General features: G+C 40.5%; 1 protein-coding gene across 4 annotated transcripts in view; it reads left to right on the top strand.

Moving 5' to 3' along the window:
• The first annotated feature begins 2961 nt into the window (after positions 1-2961).
• ppm1e (protein phosphatase, Mg2+/Mn2+ dependent, 1E) overlaps positions 2962-25511 on the top strand; it is a 67864-nt gene continuing 45314 nt past the window's right edge. The window contains exons 1-2 of one of the 4 annotated variants that reach the window (XM_004561803.3): positions 2962-3151; positions 3264-3451. In XM_004561803.3, coding sequence (XP_004561860.1) covers positions 3273-3451 — 179 coding nt within the window. In that variant the 5' untranslated portion in view covers positions 2962-3151; positions 3264-3272. Of the gene's footprint in view, positions 3152-3215; positions 3452-13489; positions 14605-25511 lie in introns of those variants that run through there. The other 3 variants (XM_004561805.3, XM_004561804.3, XM_076889387.1) reach the window with 3 other exon arrangements.

A 25511-nucleotide genomic window follows, 5' to 3' on the forward strand; every position in this document is an offset into this window, starting at 1 on the left:
TCACAGTTTCTGGATGATCCCCACAGAAAGTACAATTATGTCCCTTTTAAATTTTACCATGTAGTGACTGGCTGGATAACATTTATGTAGAATTTTAAATGAGACTTCTTTCACCTTATTTACAATCAAATATTTATGGGGGATCATCCAGACTGTCTTCCACTTGATATCTGGAACATATCGGTTCCAATAAGATATTATATATGGGAGAGAGACGATATCTTCTTGGAATAAACTACGTATTCTCTTATTGCTGTTACCAAGTTCCTGTGAAAAGCAGATTTTTCCTATTGGTGACTCAGCTGGATCAGGGAGAGTGACTGAGGTAGATATTGAGCTGTCAGTGTTTTTATATAACATTAAAGTCCCTGACGGTATGGCACCAAGCACCATTGAGAATTCCTGAACACTGATTGGAAAATTATATAGTGCAATAAAGTCGTTGTAAGTAAGTAGTTGTCCCTCTTTGTTAACCAGCTGAGCCACCAATAGGATCCCATTTTGGACCAGGAAAAGTGATTTATTTTTATATAAAATATCTCTGTTGTTCCAGATAAGGTATTTGTGAGGTGAGAAGTTGTGTTTATAAATGAGGGTCCACGCTAAGAGGACTTGCTTATGGAAGGATGAAAGCTTTACAGGGAGTTTCTCAACATTGTAATTACAATTTAAAATAAAATTAAAGCCACCAAAACAAGAGAAAATATGATATGGTATAAAGTTCCAGACAGAGGTAGGGTTTTTAAGAAAATGTTTAGCCCAATTAATTTTGAAAGTGTTATTTAAAGTAGAAAAGTCTAAGATGTTAAGCCCACCTGATTCGTACTTATTCGTCACAACAGTTTTTCAGTAGTTTAGGTTTTCTTTATCATTGTACGGATGCTCTTTGTGGGATCCTAAGACTTAAGAAGTTAAATAGAAAATAGACATCCCAGTCTTATTAAACATTCACCGCAAACTCTCCTAGTGCTGTTAGTGACCAAAGACTAAATTAAAAAAAAAAAAATTTTAATTTAATTTGAGTTATTTTGATAATAACAAGATGTGCTTTCAGTTGTTTTTGTTTCCTTTTTTCTAATTTCTTTTTCAAATTAATTACTATTTTCCATTAACTAAACAGTTTTCTTTGCGTGTGTTTTTTATTTTCATACGTGGTTTTAGTGTTATTTTTTTAGTTTTAGTTAATTAGAATAACCTTAATTGACATAAATATTAATTCAGATGTAAAAATAAATAAATAAAAAAAATAAAAGTAAAGCAAAACCATACTGTCAAAATATAAACCGTAAGAATGATGTGAGACTGAAATTTTAATTTGTAAAAAAAAAATAATACAAATTTAAAAAATTAAACTGCCCATTTTAAGTAGTTAACATAAACAATCATTAAAGTTTTGTTCTAAGTTTTTTCTTTAGTAAGTCTCATGTTTTAGCTCTGCTTTTGTTTTGCATTTAACTGTTAATATCTTTAAGCGACAGCAGCTGTCACATAAATGCAATGAGGTTTTTTCTTGTACTGAAATTTTGATGTTTTTTGTTTACTTTGGAAAAATGTGTTTTTAGTGTTATCAATGAAAAAAAAAAAGTGTTATCAATGATGAGTGGATTGACCTAAAATACACTTTCAGATGAAATAACATATTCATTAATGTTCTGTTTTTTATTCTACTCGAATTGATCAATTTTATATATATAGACAAATAGACAGCTGTGTAATTATCTGGATATACACTCATGGCCACTTTATTAAGCACACTCTGCAAGTATTGATTTGAACGCCCCTTTCGCCTTCAGAACTGCCTTAATTCTTAATGAATATGAATGAAGCTAATGTAGGCTGCAAAATGCAAAATATACTGTGTAGAGATGTGTGTGCTTGTGTTCTGTGTATGGCTGGGTGTGCTGTGACATTGAGGTTATACCTGCAACTTGTGATCATGTACATCACTTCTGACCGTTATAACATTTCTCCTAAGCTCTGTAAGCTGCTATTCTCTCCATGGAAATGTACTCTGTAAGTAAATTAATCCAAAATTATCGCTAAGAGGGAAATCATCTGGGAATTCCGGACTTTAGCCAGATGTGTGTTCATGGGGAAAGGAAATAAAGTAAGTAGACAAGTATTAGTTATTTAAGACTTTGAAACAGTTTGTTCAAATCCAGATAAAAAAACTAAGTCATAACTCCTGTTTGAGGTATCAGTGTTTAGTAAAATACATGCTCTTATCAGTCCTGCTATTTTCTTTATCAAGTGGATATATACAGTATATCGTTTCAGTCTCTAGGGCTAACACAGAAAGACAGACAACCAGTCACACTCACATTCACACCTATTAGAACCACCAGTTAACCTAACCTCACTAACTGCATATCTTTGGACTGTGGGAGAAAGGCGGAGTACCCGGAGAGAACCCACACGCACAGAAACTCCACACAGACAGGCCACGGCCAGATGGTGGATCCAAACCCCAGGACATTCTTGCTGTGTGCGGAGTGCAGAGTGCTAATGACGACGCCATCGTGCTCTCCTCAAAATATATTAATAATTCTGTAAATTGAAACATAGTCATAGTACTGTTCCCAAAAATACTGCAAGAATACTACAACCTAAGAAAAAGTTATATTTAAAAAAAGCACTAAAACTAACTCACAAAATGAAAACACATAAAAACTACTACATTTAAATAGTATAATAAAGTTCTCTGTATAAGCTGTAATAAAGTGCTCTGTGTGTGTGTATATATATATATGTAGTGAATCCATTCTGACTGTGATATGTTAGTACTGTTGTACTCGAGTTAAATATCTGAATTCCTTCCTCCACTCGTGTTTACTTTAAACACCTATCACCTTCATCGTGATGGCATGTCTTCAGAAAGGTCTCGGGACGTCAGGAGGCAACGTTGCGTGCGCGCTCGCGACCCCGCTTTGGCGTCGTCTCTCTGACGTCACCGCCCTCTGATCATCCGAAATCCCTGATAACACGGCGCGCGCTCCCGCTCTGCTCTGAATGGGGGCTCAGTCCAGCTTGTGACAGCTCGTCCTGTAGTGTAACCGTAGAGGCCACGGTCCGCTCATCCAGTCGGGTCCGCTGCTTTCAGACGCGCCGGTAGTCCACGGCCCTGCTCCTCCGGTAGTACACATTTATTCAGGTAGTATGGTACTGCACTGTCAGTCCAACTAGTTCGGTTAGTGTACTGACTCTTCTCTTCTTAGCCCGGCAAGTTAGTGTACTGACGGGCGGAGCTGTCTCTGTCTGTCCAGGAATGAGAAATGATGGCCGCAGCAGAGGAGAAAACCTTCCGACGGTTCTTGGAGCTCTTTATTCGGGAGATGAGGATGCCTCTGCAGGAGGGCGACCCGCTGCCGATGCGCCCCTTGTCGGACCTGGTGTCTGAGGACGAAGTGGAGGGGGAATGCCTCGACCTGTGTCTCCAGCACCTCTACAAATAGTTAAGTGTCCACTTTTTGTTCGTGGCATGCTGTCATTTCCGTGTCTCTGTATAGTCAGATAATGTCAGTGGCCATGCTTTTGAAATGTGGGTTTCTACTTTGTGGAGAGCTGCGCCAGGTGAGCGGAGCTGCGACCCCGACTGGGTCCAGAGCAGGATGAAGCGGGATGCCCGGAGCCTGCTGCCCTCCCGGGCGGCCAGCCGCCTGCTTCTGGGCATACCAGGGTGTGCCAGCATCAAGTTTAGACAAGTGCCGTTACAGATGCGGAATTAAAGCTAAAGCAGAAGTTAAAAGCCGCCTCGCCTCGGAATGTGTTCGTGTTGTTCTGCGTGTTTTATTTGCGCACTTGCGCCTGTTTTGTGCCAGAAATTTACGTCGGAGCTGTAGGTCCACAAAAGGTGAACCCCTGGTTTTGCGTAACAGCACGACGTCATTGTGGTGTAGGAGGAGGAGGAAGCCATCGCCATCACTGCTGAGCGCATCTTCACGGGCTAAAAATAACCCACCGGTTACGTTATTAGCCTGAATCGTTACGCTCTAAAATCCAAGTCGCAGACTGAATGAATGGCCGCAGACTGAGATTACCACATTTATATCAGTGACATTTAACAGATGTGTGCTGTTTACCTCAACCTCAATCCCATTGCGAAAGGAAAAGAAGCAAAGTACAGATATGTTTATGAGTGGACTCTTCTCTAACATGCACGCTTTTAACAGCTGCTCAGTTAAATTAGTAACAATCCAGCTTCTGAGGCACGAACAAACTTGGCATGAACGGTAAAGCTGAGACAGAAATGTACGGCTGCCCTGAGCTCTGCTGCCTGGCCTGGTTTTTGAATCCAAAATAGGTGCAGAAACTGTGCTGGGAAGAAGAGGGTGGAAGGACTCATCTAGGGCACCGAGTGGCAAGGGGACTGCATGGTTGCATGTTGAAAATGACTGCACCGACCGGTCTGCATGCATGCTCTTCCAGCTGTGGTGAAGATAAACTCACGCACAGCCCGGAGTGCTCACAGGGGCTTTCTGCAGAGCGTATTTAACCTGTTGCAGCAGCAGCCACATCCAGATCAGTGTCACCGCACATTCACGCTGTCTCTATCGCAATGTCCAGGTTTGTTTGGCTGGCGGATACAAGGTCACTGACCGTTCAGCACTTAACATCTAGCGCAGCTTGCCACCTCCTCCCTCTCCCTGTCTTCACATGCAGGTTAACCCCAAAGGACAAAGAGTGGGAACAGTATGAAAAAACCTGTAGATTTTTCTGTTTAACTCATGCTCTTTAGGAGCAGCTGCATCGGCTGGCGTGCCTGTGCCTGATGGTTTTAAATATTCAAAGAGCAGGAGCTAACAAGTTATTAGCAGGTACAATACATAACCACTGAGTGTAAAGGTTTCCAAACTGAGATGCACAATAGAGGAGGAATTAGCTACTACCCACTCTAAATTTATTGAGCTTTTTTTTTAATGTCTTCTGTATTTGAGAAACCTCCACAATAACCAAAGAAAGCATGAAAGATAGAAGTGCCTTTAACCTTAAATCAGTATTTATAATGACCAACAGGGGGCGACTCATGTGGTTCCAAAAAGAAGTCCAGATTATAGAAGTCTATGGGAAATTGACTGTGGGCTCCTATGATCCATGACCTCAGTAAATGCCGTCCTGATGACTTCCTAGGCCCAATCACTAGTTTAAGGTCATAGATTAAAACATGAAGTCAATTTTGTAAAATATAGTTATTATTAGAGTTAGAAAGGAGGATCATCCAGCATAAAAATCCAGCCAATGAGAATGCAGTGTCTTTGTTTTCCCTTCGGACTGATCCTTTCGTCACATTTTGTATCAAATATCAAGATGACGATAGTGAAAATACTAAGTTTGAGGCTTCATGATGCCACTTTTTTAACCGTTCATCTACATTCATCTTTTGCAATGTCACATCACACTTCCATCTTTTCGTGATACTTTGATACCCACAGTGAATGCTAATCTAGTGAAAGCTGTAATGTTTAAAGATTGTCGCTCACGATCCAATCACAAACAAGTGATTGGGACTGTATTGCAGATATATATATATTTTTTTTTTAACCCACTGTTTCAACGCTTCACAGCCTGATCTTTCAGCAACTGATCAACCATAAGGTGGGCTTACAGAGTTTTGATTAGCCTTTAGTAAAACTGTGCAATTAATCAAATTTTAATCTAAGCAGCAGTTTTGCCTTATACTTATTAATAAAACAAAACAGCCAAGGTGATTATTGGACCACGTGATCACTCCCCACAACGATCAGCTTCTCCCTTAGTTTTGTGTAGAACTTCAAAAGCGGCCAGAATTTTTAAATTTAGCAACATATTTGAAAACTCAAAAAGTAGAATTTTTCTCAACATTACAGCACAAGTCTCAAAATCTCTTGGTGTTGCCGGGTTCAGCTAAAGTCACAAAAGGGAACACAACCCAAGTTTACTCCAAGCTTGTTGCACACTTACCTTCGACAAGACGTTGAGGGAGCTTCACAACCTCAACGTCTGGGAAACCATTTAAATGCAATCGCTCACCAACCATGTTTTTTTTGTGGTCACACGGAGGTTGATGATCTATTTTTTCCTCTACTGTGATTGAGGCCTTAAGCAGTCACTGCACTTCACACTGTGCTTCGTGTACTTTATAAACCTGGATACGACAAAACATGTCGCCTGTACGATGATATCACCTACGGAGATGCACGTCTGCACTATCCTCCCTCCTGCATCGTGATAATACAGAGGTGGAATACACAGGGAGGAGACATCACACAATCTTTGTTAAAATTTCAGATTTGCACTGTAGATATGCACGTTTCCTATTGCTTGGCTGGTTAGTGGATCAACAGCAGCCATCTTTGATCGTATGAGCGACCAAAGACATTGCCAGGAAAATTTCAGCATGCTTATCTTTAGTCTTGGAAAGCCCGAAATCACACATCATATATTTTATCTAGCTGCCCATATGGACACTAAAACAGGTTTGGTTTTCTGTGATGATTCCTCCAGTTCATACTGCACATTAGGAGTCTACTCGCTAATGCGCTTCATACTTTAATCCAAAGATGTGTGACTTTGCTCTGACTCACAAGTCTGAGCTTTCAGCTGGGTGAACGTGAGCTTCCACCCTCACCACCTGGTGCCAAACCACTCCAAGGAAGCAGAAAGTTGAGGCCCGAAGCAAGAGTTTGAATCTGATGGGTTTCTATAGAAGTGACTGTTAGTTCATACATTCTTGGTTGTATTCAACCGATTTCAGAGCTGACAGAGCTGCATATGAAAGTACAAATGTCTGATGTGATGAAATTGGACATTAGTTGATCTTTAACCCGACAGCTTACTAGTAAAAAGTAGCACACCTAATCTTTCAGTGGACTAGTTACCAATTCAGGCACCTTGCTTAAGACAACCCTGGAAAATATCCCAATCTTTAATCAAAAGGTATTCCACATTGCCTCTTTATCTGTTTCTTAACTTTGTAATAATTCTTTGATGATATAAATGAATTAAAATACTATCAATAATAATGCAAAATAATTGCTGCACATCAAGATTATTACATAAGACTGTGTTTTTATAACTAAAGCTAAACCAAAAAGTAAAAGTAGGTGTGAAAAAACATTTTAGCCAACTGCCACACAGCATGTTTGTTCATCTGTAATATATAAATGGTAATATAACAGTGAACTAGGCCATTTGGAGAATGATATTAGTCTTAGATGCTGTTATTGCTTGAACTTCGTTTTACTACAGCCCTCGGAAACTTCATGCCCTCTGAAACAGGTGTGAAGGTGAAACAAGGCAGAAGCATGGCTGCAAGATGTGGGTGTTTTATATGTACTGTAGTAATATTTTTGCGCAGCTCTGTGTGATTCATCGTGTGAGAGTTACTGCTGATCGGATTCGAGTGAAAAGCTAAAGTTGTGGCAGTCATTTTAAAAATAAGAGTCCGTCCAATCTGGATGTGTGAAGCATCCTTTAGCCAAGCCTACCAAAATAACTGCAGCTCAATGCACAGGCTTACTTTGTAAAATATCCCACTGTCTCTGTTTTCTGGCAGAGGCACTTTGTTGTACATTTGGCTTGTTAGAGGCAATGAATCACTCATTGGCCACTCTCCATGTAACACTATATTTTCAAGGGAGACAGATTTGAGGAGCTACTGTATGAAGGTCAAACAGGGCCATTTATTTCTCCCATCTTATATACCCAAGGCAAAATGTTGGAGGCGTTAAATTATTAATTAATATATACTGCTTAAGGAAAAGCCAGTTGGTTCCCAAAAACCCAGAGGACTCGTCTTCTGGGAAACATGAATATCCCAGATCGGCTCTCCAAGATAAACAAAAGCATCAGTCATTTCAGCCAGCGGAGCAAAACTATATGTTTAGAAGCCATGACGCTGGTCAGTTGGGAGCAGAAGTGGGAGTAATTTACTGCAGAGCCATAAAATTTACTAACAGTTGGACGTGTGAAGCAGCCCGGGTTGATGGATGGGTCAATAAAACATTTAACTGTAGAGACGACCTTTCATTTACTATTTCAGATTCACATGCTACTCGGGTTTGCTTCAATAAAATCCACAATTTCCCCCCCAAACCTCAATGAACTTATTATTATAACTAGTTAGACTTAGCAGAGAAGATGTTTAAACCCCAATGTTTCACTACATTTTTAAATTACTGTGCACTGAATGGGTTGAATCAGTGAATGATTGGATGAATCTGATTTTCGGCTCAGTTTTATGTGATTTAGGTATGTTTTATGTCGCTCTTATTGCTCACATTGTGCTGTGTTGGGCTGCTGCAGCTGTTTTCAGAGAAAAGCTCTTAAACTCGTTCTGTCCAGACCATTTGGCAATATTTACAAGTAAAATAATCAGTCAGGGAGAAAGTTGGAAACAATAATATCCGTCTCACTGTTTTTCTCACATGCAGTGACGAGTGGGTGCTCACTCTCAGAAGTTGTGCCTCAAGGAGAGTTCTTGCAAGAGAGCACGGCCTCTGAACAAACCAACAAAAACAAGCTGTATATCAGAGATGGTAAAAAACTAGAAAAATACACATAGATACACATCAAACCATACTATTGCTGGGACGACAACAAGCCAAATATGATAAATATTGAAAATGAAATGAGCAGCATGCACGCTGCAGGGCTCCAGTTTGACTGTTTTATCGCACTAGCAAAATGATAAAAAGCGCTTGTGCTTGAAGACGGTAGCAGTAGTTGACAGAGACAGTATAAAAGATGGGACATAGCTACTGTGACCTCACTCCAATCGGTTTCTGAAGTCCCGTTTTGAAGCCTAGAGATGAGCGTTTTCTGCCAGAAATATTTTGGCTGCACAAAACAGATTCGGTGAAACGTCACAGTTTTCATGATGTAGTTTTCTATTAAAACTAGAGCCCTGCAGTGTATGAGCCTGAGCAGAGCATTTTCTCCAGTGTCATCTCCATTGTATCTTAATTTTTGACCATATTGGGACAATAATTGACAGAAAAAACATCATCTTGTGTTGAATAATACTTAAAACTAATGACTGAGACTATAAGCTCATAGATCAACGGAGCTAAAGGGTCGGTTTCCCATAGATTTCCATACAACCGTTTACAGCCAGAGAAGTTTCCGCCTGAAGGGAAAGAGTTCAGGTTAAAGCCTCACTTTTCAGTCCCAGAAGTAGGTCCTTCCATTTTATATCGGGAATTAACACAAAAACTGTCTAAACTTTCATCAGATCAAAATGAACAGAACGCGTTATGAGATGGTTGAAACCAAAATTATAGCAAAAAAGAGAGTGAATCACATTTGCAAAGGGATCAGAAAAACTTACAGCTCAAACTAAAAAGTGGATGATGTGTCAGTGTTGTTTCCTCAACTTGTTTAAAATCTGTTATTTTACTTGAATCCAACCAGGAAAGTTCATCACTTTAGCAGCCGATCTTGCAGATTTAAGTGGCGTCTGGTTTAAAGTGTTTTAACATGTAAAATGAGCTCCCTCAGTATTAGGCTGGAGGCAGTCCTGCAGGTACAGGAGAAACAGGCAACACATAGATCACGTATCACCTCCAATTCAGACCCGATACACGATCTAATGTATCACTTAAGCGCCCATTAACCTTGGCTGCAAGCTCTTAAAGCTGGGCTCTTTGTGCATTAAGGCTGCGAGTGGAAATGCAGAAGTATTAGCTGCGTGTATTATTTGTTTTTGTTTTTTTACATAATTTACAGCACTTATCATTGTAGCAACCCAGGTATCCTCTTGCTTAGAGTAACAATGGTCAGTCTGAGTACAGCAGGCAGGAACAGCAGCAGATTAATCATGTTTCAATCAAGCGTCTTTGTATGTGAAGTTTGATAACAGTGCTTCAGACAACAACATGGCCAATCAGTATGCCTGGTCCACTCTCACTGTATTATTTAGCTCCTTAGTTTTACTTGTTTGAGTTGGCATGTCCTTAATTTCTGGTTGTCTGAGGACAGTGTGTTCAGATCAGTGGGAAGGACATTTTATAGCAGAATGTGGAGCCGAGTTTTATAGTTTACTTTGCAAAATAAATAAATAAACATTAACTATAACATAAAATCCCTTTTCAGTTTAACACAGGGTCTTGGTCATTTGCTTTTATAGGGATGCAGTAAAAGAATTAAATGAGCGTAAAGGGACGCGGGGAAGGAAAGCTGAAAACAGCTTCCTGCTCTGGCTGTTTGGAATAATGGGTAGAACCGGAAAAACTATTTTTCTGACCCTGAGTTCCTCTTTTACATTTCCATGGGGTTATCCCCAGTGCTAACCAAATAAGCAGCCAAAAGTAGCTGTGTTAATATATGTAGCAGCTATCTTTCCTCTTAAATGAGATCAATGGGTTGTATTGTGCTGTGATATAATTTGGGCTCTCTTGAATCTTGTTTTTTTTGTATGTCATGTATGTTTCTTTATGTATGTCATGGTATGTATGTGATAATCATCACCTTATGGTTTAAATTGGGTTTGTGTGAATGGACAACGTCCTCACGGGGTCGAGGTGATGGGCAATTTGCTCATTTCCCTGCTAACTCATCAGTTTAACATTATTATTATAACAGGACTGATAACAAGTTGAGTCTGCCTCGCTGTAGTTTCATGTAGCCATCTCCAGATATGATTAATGCTTGTAGATCTCGAGATCTAAAATGAAAAAAGTAAAGAGCAAGGGAGATGCTATAAGTTGATACCATTTAAGATGCTCGGCTGATATCCGTCCACTTATCACGGCAGGCTAAATCGTGCAAAGAACAGGTAACCATGCAAAGACGTCTCTCATCTCTCTAATTTATAGAGGTTTTCTAGTCTTAGTGACTCCTCAAAGCAATTTAGACTACATCTAGCTATACAGTCATACTGCACTTTATTCTCTATGCTTTAAGCTCTTTATCTTCCTCACATTCACAGCCACATTAGAATCCCGAGATAACCTGGGAGGAAGCCACGCAGGCACATGGAGAACATGCAAACTCCTCAAACCGGGAACCTTCTTACTGTGAGGCAACAGTGTCAGCACACGTATGTGCTGCTGAGAGAGAGCAGTGTTGTTCGGGGCAAACATGAAGGGTTGGAAGCACAACCTTAGGCAGAGTCCGGTTTGAATGATCATCTGGTCACAAGGGAAAAATACGTAGTCCCCATTTGGTTTGTGAGTGAATTATTTTGAGGTTGCCGTCAAACGCTAAAGATTGTGCTGCATCAAAGACCTCCATGCGATTTGTTTGACTGAATTCTCTTTACTTGAAAACCAGAAATAGAGGACATTTGCCTTCAAAGTAAAAGTTCCGCCATAACGTGTTAGAATAGGCTTGACTTATTTTGTAGGCGATTTCCATTCGAGTCGCACTTTTCAGAGTTTCAGTACTGCTTGGACAATAACTAGCAGGGGGTTGTAGACAAATCATTGCCCGTGGCAACCTGCTAGTGACCAAAATTATTGCAAGGAGGTCTTTCAAACAATTTTTCCACCAGCAGCTCGTGACCATTGGTGACCAGTCTCTAGGCCTGAGGTAGCATGCCTACCTGTGCTTCCTCTGCCAACCTGTTGGTGATGGTATTGGTCATCAGAAGACGATGACCCTTTGGAACAGGTCACCCGAAACTAGTTTAAGAAAAATTTATGAGCAAAGCACTGTAAAACAGTTAAAATTGTTTAGGCTTAATTTTATAGGACAATGGGGAGAGGAATCAAGAAAGGCCTTGGGGCGGATTTGAACTTCTTATGGTGCATGCGCGCCTCTTATTTTTCTCTGCAATGCAAAAGAAATCTCCTTTCCCAGATGGAAGCTGTTTATATACCTCACTGCCTGGATAATTTTAATGCACGGTAACAGGAGGCTCTGCTGTGGCTGTTAGAACTGACTGATCATGTAACTGAACTGTAATGTAATGAAGATATTTACAGAGAATATGTGCTGAGTGTGGAGTTTGGCTGATACCTGATCGGTCTGAGCATTGAGGCTGAGAGATGCTAAAAAGCTTTGCAGGGGTTATTGACAAAAAATTTTAGGATATGAATCTGTCAAGCCATCGACACAGTAATGAGGTTAAATCCTCAGATGGATTTGATATGAAATAAAACAGTGGGTATTTGCTGAATCTAGATTTGTACCTGCAGACACGTGGGCTTCGGACGCTAATGGACGAGAAGCTGTAGCAGTTGAAGCAGACTAATGGTATGAGTGTGTTTATATTTGTGGTGGCCAGCATCCTACATGGATGTCTCTACAGTAGCTCTGCTGTGAGTGTAATGATAGTCGGAGGCAGCAGCTCTGGTGATTCATCCCAACGTGTCATTAGTTTGTCTCTGGGTTGAACAGCTAATAATAGACTTGTGCAAAAAGAGAGAGATCCCCTCTGCGTGTGAATGTGTGCGTTAATAGGGGGTGGGTGAAGCACTTGGTGTGCTAGAACGTGATTGGAGGTGTGGACAGAGCTTGTGTGTGTGTATTAATCCATTTTCCTCCAGGCAGCTGGGAGTCACATCTGAAAAGAAGAGGTTGCGGTTTACTCTCTCTAAACACAGTTTGATTTGAAATGTACGTGGATGGCATTATGCTGGTGCGTACACCCATCAGCCACAACACTAAAACCACTGACAGGTAAAGTGGATGACTTCATCTCATTACAATGCATTATTCTTCTGAGACATTCATGCGTGTGTTACTTTGAGATGTACCATCCATCCACACACCAACACTAACAATTCAGTCCCAGAATTCAACTCCATCCCAGGTCATCCTGTTCATGGAAACCAGCATAGTGCTAAATCTGAGTGTTTATTGGGGGCTTTCACAATATGTGATTTTTGTAGATAATTGATACATTTGTTGAAATATCTACAGATATTAGCGGGAAACACACACACACAAACAGACTGGGTAATATTTGTAAAGTTGCTTTTTTAAACTACTCTTGTCCAGAAATGTGTCCAAACTATAATTTGGAACCTGTAATTTAGTATTCAGTATCTTTATATAAGTAGAGATACTAAACAAAAATAATCAGCTGCTGATGTTTACTTCATTTCTATCAGACAGCAGTAAAAAAAAAAAACCCTGATGTGCTGCACTATTATTAAACGCGAGGCTGTGGTTAACTAAGGAAAATCCTGCACACTATCTGCTTAAATAGAATTACACACAGATATAAGTATCAAGTATCATTTAGCTTGGAGCGGGTGGAGCTGCTGACAGAGCCTTAAGCTGGTGATAATTATTCAACTAAATATATTGAAATAAGCCAGCAGTGTTTCCTTACTCATATAATTTACTTGGGCGGGTCACCCAAGCATTTTAAACATACACCACGCAAGTAAATTTCAGCTCTGTAAAGCCTGAACCATGAAATAATTCCCTGAAAATTCAAATTTTTTGAAACAGGAATGGTTATTGATTTTTTTTCTAATTACAGCATTTTTGTGCATTTTATTGTTCGCAGTAGCACTGCATGTGTCTACATCAGGTTTTTAAAGGATAAAAAAAATCACACTGATGATGTAGAGGCATCAAAAACTCATGTATCATATATGATGAACTTAGTTTTACAGGGTTAGGATACATTTTTATCCTTTCATCTTCCAAAACTGGTAAATGGTAAATTGTACTGGTTCTTATATAGCACTTTTCTACTTCTACTACTTTCATAAACACACTTTTTTGTGCAGGGGTATTGCTCAAAATTTCTACTGTAAAAAACAAAAAGGTAGGAGCAGAGTCTACATCACTTGGTCACCACCTTTGTTACCAGTTGAAGATCAGGCTCTGGCTGCTGGGCTGGGGTCAGCAGACATTTGGCTGTGTCATCCCTTGAGGTTCTTGGCTCTGTGTTGACTGCCCAGTACGGAAAGGACAAGTTTTGATACTTTTCTTGGCCTGCTGTTAAGATAACTGAAGAACTTCATAATTACTTTAATGTATTTACTGAATGTAGTACAGTAAATCATTACAATACCAACTGAAAAATGTAATGTGACTATTGTAATGTGGTACTTTAAAACACACTGCACCCACCAATGTTTAAAACAGCGATGCAATTTGTTTTTGGTATAGCCCCTAGTTCTTATTTTGAAAGTTTAATCACTGAAAACTAGCTAACTCCAGTTAAATAGTTAATAGACTGTTATGTACAGCATATAAGGTGCTTTTCTAATATAACTAAACCCCACACTCACAAAGATTTCATATGCAGCTTTATTCTGGAGGATCTGGGAAGCAAACCACCTTAACCAGAGTCACACAGTTCTTCTCTTCTAGTGTTTCCCTAGATCAGGGGTGTCCAACTCTGGGCCTCAAGGGCCGGTATCCTGCAGGTTTTAGATGTGTATTTAATCCAACACAGCTGATTTAAAAGGCTACATTACCTCCTAAACATGTCTTGAAGTTCTCCAGAGGCCTGGTAATGAACTAATCATTTGATTCAGGTGTTTTCACCCAGGGTGATATCTAAAACCTGCAGGACACCGCCCCTGGAGGCCTGGAGTTGGACACCCCTGCCCTAGAGGTAGGTCAGCTTGCTGAGTCTGTCTCCATCATTTTGGACTCCATCTATTGGTGATTGCCTTTTTCTGCTCTGGGATCTGGAGGGCTACTCTGAGGACCTCAATGCAGGTAGCTAACTTCAGTCTGCAGAAGAAGTGGCTGGAGATACATCTGATTATTGCTCAGATGTCACGAAGTGTATATGATGGCTCAGTGTTCAGAGGCCAATGATGTGACTTGTATCTCCCTAGGAGAGCATACGGTCTGAACAGTTGACCAGTTGAAACTAGGATCCTAAATAAATGCTCATGTTTGCCAGGAGATTATCGACTGAAGACAGTTTCTCTGCACAACGCTCCGGGTGAGCTGTCTGCCCGCTGATCTCTTTCTTGTTACTACATGTAGCACAGTTAAGCAACCATACATTTCCAGTGAAGAGATTATTTTGTTTTTAGAGCAAATGAAATGATCTGTTTGCACCTGATTGTTTTCATGTGTATTTGCACACATTTGATCCTTTGAAGGAATTCCCTCAAATTGAGTCCTTGCTAGATTACAATACTTTAAATTATAAATTTGTTATCGTCCATGAACTGTTAAGTACTGTCCTTTGTCTAATAACTGTCTAAAACGAAAATAAATGTAAATCTGGCCTCATCGGGCACAATTTAGCTTTTCCGGAATAAAGAAAGTGGGCAGCAGTCATCACTGTCAGTTTGTGCTGAATGTTGATGAATTGATGATGACTTGAAGAGCAGGAAGAGGGGGAGTTAAATAACCCCTTCTCTCTCTCACACACACACACACGCAGCTGATAGATAGTAATTGAGGGGAAAGCCTTTCTATACCTCATTAAACAGAAACGTCTCCCACAGCTGTAAAGAACCAGGGGGCAGGATCCGGCTTCCTCCTGCACACAAGCACACACACTGTTATAGAAGAGTGGGCGGTGAGAGAGGAGCTGCCGTTGACGGCTTTATTAAAGGATAAACCACAACGTGTGACGAGCCGCTGTGCACATGTACTGTATGACTCCATGACGAGCGTCTGATAGCCACAAATCACCTGCCTCACATCACAGACAGTTCTCTTCTTTCCTAACCTTTATTTAGCACTAACCTTTACAGTTTAGGACTGCCTGCGCCTCAGTTATTATATAACGCCACAATATGTTTGGCGTAAATGCGTCAGAGTATAATGTCAAAGCCAAAGTTTGACTTCACATGGATTTCATTGCAATGATTCCTGTTTTAATTGACAACTGAACTTGTCTTCTTCTTAAAGTTTTGCAGTAAATGTAGCCTACTGGTGAAAAACCAGGGCTTTGTAGATGCCTTGCAGTGGTTCAGGCCCATTATACTGGGAATTTACAAAAAAATTTTGATGTTTTTTTTTTAAATCAATGTATTAATCAAGATGATATTTATCTAATTAACTGGCACTGAGAAGAAGCATTATTTTCTTCATTCTTGAGGACTTGCGGTCTAATTTTGTTTGTATCAGTAAATCCTTTAGTCAGATAGCTGTTTTTCATGTGCAATAAAACGAAAGCCATTAAACATTCAACCATTTTCTGCTTTTTGTGCATTAGCAACAAGACAGTGAATTCCCCATAACGCTTAATTAAGACAAACAGGTGTTTCTGGACTGCTATAACAACTGTAGGAGGAAGAATACCCTTATTTTGTGCATCTGCTGGCGCTGAAGTCCCAGAAATGCCGTTCCCTGAATGGCCAAAATGGTTGACAACAGTGTTGGGGTGAATTTTAAATTACTTTCCTTGTATTGTATTGAGGCTTTTTCATTATTAGGGGTGTGAGAGATGTACCGATTAAGCCACTATCTCCCCGAAGGTATCACCTCAGCTCATTCAATGACCTCAACTGGACCTCTCAATGTGGTTGTGGCCCCTTTAGGAGTCTTTGTAACACAATGATCTGACAAACAATAAGCGTTTGTCAGGATTTCTTTGTGTACTTTCTGTCCAAGTAGTCAGCTTTCTAGTTCAGGTGAGTGCAATTAAAGAATTAGCACAGTAGCAACTGGGGATAGTTGTAGTTCTTAATGCCTAGGTTAGGGAAGGTAATTTTCCAGGACAAGATGACTGTTTAGTGACGCAATTGTTTGCCTAGTTATGGTTAGTTGCCATAGTTGGCTGTGCGAATGCAAACTTCATAGGTTTCCTATACAAATCCTGTAAAGTTTAAAGTTGACAGCATTCAAAGTCCTTGGTGCCAAACGATACCATACTCAAGTTTTTGCTTTTTGTTTGCTAACTTCGCTCAAGGCACTCTTATTTGAATAGTTCAACTTTTGCTCCAACGCTGTGGCTGTCGGTGTGTCTTCTTTCTTTAATCAACCAAAATGCACAAGGGTCCAACATGGCGATGGGGCTGCGGACACTGACGCTCAAAGTATATAGTTTCCTGGTGGTAGGTCAGGAATCAAGGCTATAATAGGTAGCTACAATTAAACTAAAAAGTAAAACTTGATGTGAAAAATCATTTTGTGAACTTTGATAACCGAAATGAAAAAATATAGAGGAAGTTTTAGTATTTGTGAGTTTGGTATAAATCTTATTTCAACTTGTCTGATGAGGTTTTGATGGATGCATTTATTGAGACTTTGGATGTCTACAAGGCTGTGGGTCATAATACCTGCACTGATTTTCCTAAATCTTGCCTCTGACATATGCTGTCCATTTAATGGTAATAATTTAAAATGACTAAAACTAACACTGAATCTAAGAGAAACTAAACTTAAACCGGTTCTGGAAACAAACTAAAGTAAACTAAACATAAAAGCAAAAAGTCAAACAAAATGAAAATGAGAAAATACAAAACTATAATAACTCAGTGAGGAAATTAGTAACTCTTAACATCTTTACAAGAGAAAGAGAAGAAAAAGGTCACGTGGGAGATCGCAAATGTCCCAAACTTCTATAACCATCCAAGTTGCAGGAAGCCAGCGTCCTCTTCATCTCAGGTATAGGAAATCCATTTCCCCGTAAAATCTTGGTGTGAAAGTCATGGTCATCATTAAGATGGGAAGCATCAGGTTTACTCCAGTTCTGTCCGTCTCCTTTCTTTTTTTTTTTTTTTTTTTTTTTTTACCAAAAATTTGTAATATTTTAACATATACCATTCATTTTTTTAACAACACTTTCTTTTATTAGCCCAAGGTACAATACAATGGCACCTTTAAAGTTTTCATACCCTGGGTCCTTCTTTAAAACATATATTGTCCCAAAATATTAGAATTTTCCTGTGTGGTTAAAATATGTGTGAACAGTTGGCGCCCATGTGGCGGCACTCCCTCCACTGTAAGGTGTAATAAAAACTAATCCTGTGTTTCCAACCAAATTCTCTTCACTTCCTTAAAGAGCTTTAAATGCTAATAATAGTATTTTAAAGCTAATTCTTTGCAGTACAGGGAGCCGGTGTGATATGTTCAGCTGAACGTGCAAAAATCCAAATAGTTTTAAACCACTGTGTTTAATAAAGCTTTATTTGGACCATGGTTTATTTGGTGGAATAGCAGGAAGTTGTTTGAAAGGTTCCTCTTCCTGCTGCTGTTGGTTTGTTCCTTCAGTATCAGTGCTAACAAACCTCTGTCTGTTCTCAGCTTGTGAGCTACAGTTTGTAGCGGAAGTTAGTTTACACCTATGCTCCTGCCAGCTTAGTTGTCAATCACACCGGAACGGTTTCACACCCACACTGAGGCTAGCAGGCTAAAGGCCTTCTGATGTCTCTCCAAAGACCAGTTTCTTCCTTTCAGTAATCAAAACTAAAATAATTAAATGGTGGGTATTAATTTATCAGAAATATATTAACAGATAATTGACAACAGATGATGAACTTTACTCATACTTAAAGAGAGTGACAGCTGCCACCCTGTTATAGCCTGCTGTGATCAACCTCTTTGACTTTAACTGACTGACATTTGCCTGCTTCGGGCTGGGCAAACCTCTGCTTTTATAAGTCATGTCCGCAGGTCAAGGACAAGCTTAGCTTTGTTTAGAACAAGCATACCTCTCAAGGGCTTTTTTTTAATGAGGACTTACCTCAGGCTGTGTCGATGAAGTACAAGCCCAATTTGAAAAAGGCTGGGACAATGTAAAATAAAACAGAATGATTAATCTCTAAAAAGTTGTGACAGGGACATGTGTACCTCTGTGTAGCATCCCCGTTCTTTTAACAGCAGCCTGGAAACTGAAGAGACCAGCTGATGGACTTTTTTGTCTAATATAGGATTTTAGCTGTTCAGCAGCTGCTTTGTTGTATTTTTTATTTCATGATGCACCAAACATTTTCAGTTTGTGAAAGGTTTGAATCACAGACAGGCCAATTCAGCACCCGGACTCTTCTACTATGAAGCCCTGCTGTGGTAATAGAGCCTCAAAAGCCTGAAAAAGACATCATCTGGATGGGAGTGAGTATATACCTTTCAGCACTCATGGACCCTTTCTAGCTGCATAAACAGTCAGTTCCATAGGCACTAATGTACCCCCATACCATCAGCAATGCATGCTTTTGAATTGAGTTCTGATAACAAACCAGATGATCTCTCTCCTCTTTACTCCGGAGGACATCCATGTTTTCCAAAATTCATTTCAAATTTCCAGTCGTCTGAGCACGGCACAGTTTTCCACTTTGCCTCAGTTCGTTTTAAATGATGAGCGTATCTGTAGCATGTTTACATATGGCTCCTTTTTTTGCATGATGCGTTTGTGGATGGCACGGTCTGAAAGCGTTCCTGAGCCCTTGCAGTGATTTCCATGACAGAATCATGGCTGACCAAAGATCGTTAGTGCGAAATACAGATTTTTGCCTTCCTCCCTTGCTAACAGAGATTTCTCCAGATTCTCTGAATCTTTTGATGGTATTATGATGAGTTATTCTAGGTCTACAGAATTCTGCACTCAGGAACATTACTGTGAAATGATTTCACATTTGTAGAAGTTTTTTTTTATTTTTTTTATTGGTGATCCTCTCCAAATCTTTACTCCTGAGAAACGCTGCCTCTCTAAGATGCTTTTTATACCCAGTCATGTCACACTGACTTGTTGCCAGTTAATTAGTTCCAAAATGTTTCTCCAGCTGTTTATTTTTAGTATCAATTACTTGTGTCTGTGAAGGTTCTCAGTCATCCAGGTCATCGTAGTCAAAGGAGCTTGCAAAGAAAAGCGTCTGGACTTCTTTAAGTTGCTTGAAGACGTTTCACCTCTCATCCGAGAAGCTTCTTCAGTTCTAAGGTCAAATGGTGGAGAGTCCCAGATATAAACCTAGTGGGAGTGACCCCCCACAGAGGGACAAAAGGACCCCCTGATGATCCTCTAATTGCCTGAGCCAAGGTGGGAAACTGGGCGTGGGTCCCAATCAACCCGAACACACCCGAAACTCTGGCTGATTGGGACCCACGCCCAGTTTCCCACCTTGGCTCAGGCAATTAGAGGATCATCAGGGGGTCCTTTTGTCCCTCTGTGGGGGGTCACTCCCACTAGGTTTATATCTGGGACTCTCCACCATTTGACCTTAGAACTGAAGAAGCTTCTCGGATGAGAGGTGAAACGTCTTCAAGCAACTTAAAGAAGTCCAGACGCTTTTCTTTGCAAGCTCCTTTGATCAATTACTTATCCAGCCTTTTTTTTTTTTTTTTTGTCCCTGTCCCAACTTTTTTAGTCATGTCGTGCAGTCATCAAATTCAAAGGGAGCTAATGTGAATTAAATATGTTATATGAGATTTACAGATACAGATCTGTTTTTATTTACATTTGAAAAAACAACCCAACTTCTTACCCCTCAGCAGTAAAAAGTTGATGGGTAGTCGTAACCCTGTCCCGGGGTTTATCTACTGCGAGGCTGAGGGGTAGCACCGGCAGCTTCTGGTATTTTTTTGGACCTGGGGTTGTAGGATGCTGCAAATGAGAGAGAAAATACTGCCAGTGCAGGCGTGTGTGTGTAGCAGCATTGATGTCCAGCTGCCCACACACAGTCTTCCCACCCCTACACGCCAGGAGATGTGTTCACACATAGCTGGTGCATCGCAAAAATGAGTGACCTTTAATGTGTAGTAACACCGAGCAATCTGCACGGAGCGATAACGGTTAAATTAAGGAGCAGTAAAAGCATTTTTAACAGTAAATCGGCTTTAAAACTGATAACAAATGAAAACATTCTGTACAAAGCTGATGCTGATTAAATATCAGGATCTTATCCTGGGATACAAAATTTATTTCCTAGTGGGAGATGAAATGGTGTAATATTATGTGCTATCAAATGATTTTAATCCTATCTGGAGCAGTTGGACATGTTTTTTTTGTTTTGTTTTTTTAGGCCCAAACATCTACTGTGTGTGTGTGTGTGTGTGTGTGTGTGTGTGTGTGTGTGTGTGTGTGTGTGTCCTCTGCTTTTTTTTAAGGTCAAGTCTTTGTGCTCGTAATGCGAACACACACAGTTTTTCATGTGAACACTTCTGTGGAGTTTAATGAAAGAAGACACACTCTGTGGTTTTATGAGCACGCAGGGGATTGTCTTGTCTCATATGAACAATCTCTCTCCACTTGGCGCAGCCTACCTCACATTAATTGTCTCTGATGTCTCTCCTGAGCACAGTTTGAAATGTTTTATTATTTATCATTTTGTTGTGACGATAAATAAATGTCTTAACAAGAGAGACCCAATGTGAATGTAATCCAAACATAATTAAGTTGAATCTAAGCGGCAACATGATGTGATTTTAGTTAACAAGGAGCAGTTTTAATAAAAGGAAAAGTAATCCACTAAGAACATATTGTGAAGTAATGAAATCTAATTCCAAAACCAGTCGGTGCTCTTTAAAGAATAGTTTATATTAGGAATGTAACACTTCCTGCAGAGAAGAAGGACAAAAGCTTACTTCATCTTAATTTTTTAGTATGAATACAGACTGTGAACATGGGCCCTTATGATTGTCTTGACTTATTGATTTCTAAGCAGGAGCTGTCAGACAAGATCCCACCGAGGTAACTGACTTGTGGTGTCTAAGCGCTCATAGCAACTCAGTGGGTTGATTTCTGTTTTGGCTGTGAAGCAGAATTCACCAAACTTTGCATTGTTTACTCAATAGCAGAGAAAGTGACCCAGGTTTAGACCTGAGACGGGTTCATTTTACCCGCCTGATGATGTGTTGTTGCAACAGTAATCCTGCTAAGCATGAGAGGAACTGCAGGTTTAGACATTTGGTGTATGCACTTGGCTGAGAAGCCAATGGTGCTAAGCTACCATCTGCCTCCAAGGCAGAATCCTGTTGTATGTATCCACAGTGACATTAACCATTTCTAAGCTTCACTGTTGGCGCTTTGGCTGCTACTATTTCATTTTTGTTTGTTTCTTTCACACCCGGAAGCTATGTCCATCTTTTATGGCACAGACACACGTGTTGGCAAATTGGGCCTATATAATGGACTGATAAAACACTCGAACTTCATCCACCAAAATGAAAGTGCAACTTTTTTGGATGGTGTGTACTGCACAGAAAGAAATAACATTAGTCTTACAATCCATTGAAAAATCTCCAACAGTGCAAACACACCAAAGAGATTTAGTTAAATTAGTCAGAGTAGTGGATGAGGCCTAGCAGCAGTGTTGGTCAAGTTACTTGAAAAAAGTAATCAGTAACTAATTACTGATTACTTCCCCCAAAAGTAATCCGGTTACTTTACTGATTACTTATTTTCAAAAGTAATTAATTACTTAGTTACTTTTTTAAAAACACGATTTACAGCCTGAATAGGTGATAAAACGATAGATCTTTCAGCCCAATTCTACTTTTTCTGCATAATCTATCATACAAAATGTAATCAAATGGAAAAGTCTCTTTTTTAAAACTTGTTTTATTAGTTTTAATCTTTTAACTTTATGCATCACGCAAAAATTAAATTATATGCAACATTCTCTGACTTGAAGAATTTTTTTAAACATTTAAACCTATTTTCTACACACGTTACTGCTCATCTCTGCCTAGCAGTCACCAATGTCGGGACACCTGCTGCCACCATCCGAACGTACTTATCCAGGTGGAGGAGTTAAAGCAAGAAAATTCAACCCCACTGGGGAAACTATACATATAGTTTCATTAAGCCTGTCGGGTTAGTGCCATCGTACTGTGCTTCTTGAAGGTTTGAGTCCCAGTAAACACAACATTGCACCATAAGAACATGTTACCCACAGTCAAGCATGGTGGTGGTAGTATGATGGTCTGGGACTGCTTAGCTTCCTCACGACCTGGATGACTTGCCATGACTGATGGATCCTCTCTACCAGAAAATGCTGAAGGAGAATATCTGGCCATCAGTTTATGCCCTGAAGTTCAAGCTCACTTGGGTTATCTGATCTGAAACACAAGTCGTCATAAGAGCTTAAAAAGAAGGCGACTGGACTTCTATGTCCATCCCAAAGGTGAACGACCATCATTGAACAGAGGTGGTGGCTGACACCAACTCAGCCACTTACAATGCCGTCTCGAGATGCCTTCTCAGAGACCTTAAGCTTCCATCAGGTGACCTCAAAAGGTCACATGATAGGGTAGGGCACAACCAGTAACGTTTTCACCCTTAATAAATGAAATCATAATTTTAAAATGATATTTTGTCTAATATTAAAGCTGAAACGTGTGACAAATATGCATGTGGCGTGGGTGTGGTCTCTGGCCAGCTGCAGAGGAGGGGTGACGCAGTGAGCTCCCGGGGCGGCGCAGGGGCGGGGTGAACAGGTGTGCTGGGGATCTGTCAGTGATTGTCTCTCTTTATATGTTGACAGTGACAGTCACTGACAGATCCCCAGCACACCTGTTCACCCCGCCCCTGCGCCGCCCCGGGAGCTCACTGCGTCACCCCTCCTCTGCAGCTGGCCAGAGACCACACCCACGCCACAATGCAAAAATAAGAGATCAGTAATACTTTAACAGCACTGTAACTTTTCTCCACCTTGCTGATATTCTACCTGACACACAACATGTACAATAGTGAAAGTGGACCAGCAGTTTTATGCTGGTGACACAGAGAACCTGTGAAGTGCCAATCACTCCTACAGTGCGCAGAGGGGGCTGGGAATCAGTCGAGAGGTTGACAGTAGAAACATGACAGAAATCGAGTGGAGACATGCAACAAAGATTCCTCACATTGTAGGAGGACCTTGGTTTTCATAGTGGAGCAACCCAAGGCGTTCTGTTAATAAAAGAAGCCCATTCACCTTCAGAGAGCAGAATGAAGCTGTATTCATTGCACAGGCTGTCGAGCACAGCTGACAATACGTTCTTCTTTCTGCTTTAATTAGAACATCATAAAGGTCAGAGAGCCCGAGAAGATGTGTCAACAGCAACGGTACTGCAAAGTCACAGAGGGAATGTATTGTGTGTATTACCATAGCAATGATCCAGAAAACAAGGCTGCGGTCCAGAGCTCAAAGTGGATTTTACTGACAGTGAGCAAATGTTAGTTGGTTTTGTCACTTTGCAGCAGACAAATCAGAACATCCACCAAAGTCCCACTTGCACTGTCTCAGAATGAAGTGACCTCCTTTTGAGCTGAACTAGTTTCAAAGACAGCGGATATCTTCCTCACCGCACACACACTATAAAACAACATCAGGCGCGTTCGCCGCTTGTGTGAAAGCCGCCGCTCACCATCAAAAGTCGTTATCATGAGCTTTAAAGGAAAACTCAAGATCTGCCCGAGCACAGAAAGTGCATTTGCCTGGAATGTTTGAAGTCCTACTTTTTCATGCTACCATCTGTCTGTCCGCTGGCTTCTCTCTGTTTAATCAGAGCAATATGATGCCGGGAGAGTTGATCCCCCTGGAGATGTATATCCATCGAGGCTTCTGGGAAGTAACTGTATGGCTTTCTAGAGCAGCTCTAAAAACTAAAGATGTGTTTTTTAGGCTGTGAGAGCCTCCCTCTGTCCTTAAAGGGGTTTTTCTGTTAGTCTGAGGCATCCTGCCTTAGAAAAACACCAGCCTGGTAATGTATACCAATGAAAGACAGTGCTGGAAGCTTTTAGAGAGTTATCGGTGCTCTTCTTCGACACGTTTAAGGGCTGTTTCGCATGCATCCCCATCCTCATTCTCTCATTCCTCCCACTCTTTTTCCTCCAAGCGCTGCTCTGGTCTATCCCAGCCTTTGAAATTAGTTTCAGAAATAATCCTTTAATCAGAGAGTCTCGCTGGGATTACCACAGAGGGCAGCCTCAGTTACTGCCCTCAACCACTACTGGCAATTGTTGAACCTGCAGTATTTGATTTAGGCAGCATCACACATCCAGCACCACCATGAGGCAGCAGGGATGCCTCATGGTGGCAACTTTTTCACACCCGTTTCCGACTCTTGCACGTACACATGCGATAACATTTCTCCTTCCTCTCTTTTAAGCTGTTAGTAACACATTTGTGTGGACTCATCTGAGCTCCAGATGTCAGCTGTGAAACTAATAATGGCAGCATTTTCCAGGCATCATCTGTCTGTTTCTTGGCGTGTCACACAAGTGTAGTCAGAGCATGTATGTGAATTTGAAACATTCGTTCCACTCAAATCGCTGCGTTCAGATGAGCTGTGCTATTAGAATAAAAGAGCAAGAAACAATTTTTATTCTAACATAAATAAAAACACTAAATAAATAAGGTTTTGCATAGGGGTCGGCAATGTTCAGTGACTGCTTAAAGTTTATTGTGGTTACTGTGTAGCCTGGTGGCCCATGGGAAGAAGCTCTGTTTGAGTCTGCTGGTCATGCCTTTTATTCTTATATAGGTTTAATGCAACGTGTATTTGCATAAACCATTTGATTTCTGACTATCTCAGTATCTGGAAATCATGCACATCCCTTCTATAGAGAAACTACAAAGTCTGAGTAATTGTTTTGTGTCATGGTCCTGGGCCATGTGGGCCCAGTATTCTTAGTTTTCATGTATTTTTGTATTTTGTTCTTTATTTAGGCCATGCTTCCTGGGTTGATCTGTTACGTTGTTCCTTATGTGTTTTCCCTTCGTGACTCTTACCCCCTG

Source organism: Maylandia zebra, linkage group LG10 (genome assembly GCF_041146795.1).
Source record: "Maylandia zebra isolate NMK-2024a linkage group LG10, Mzebra_GT3a, whole genome shotgun sequence".
NCBI classification, from domain to species: domain Eukaryota; kingdom Metazoa; phylum Chordata; class Actinopteri; order Cichliformes; family Cichlidae; genus Maylandia; species Maylandia zebra.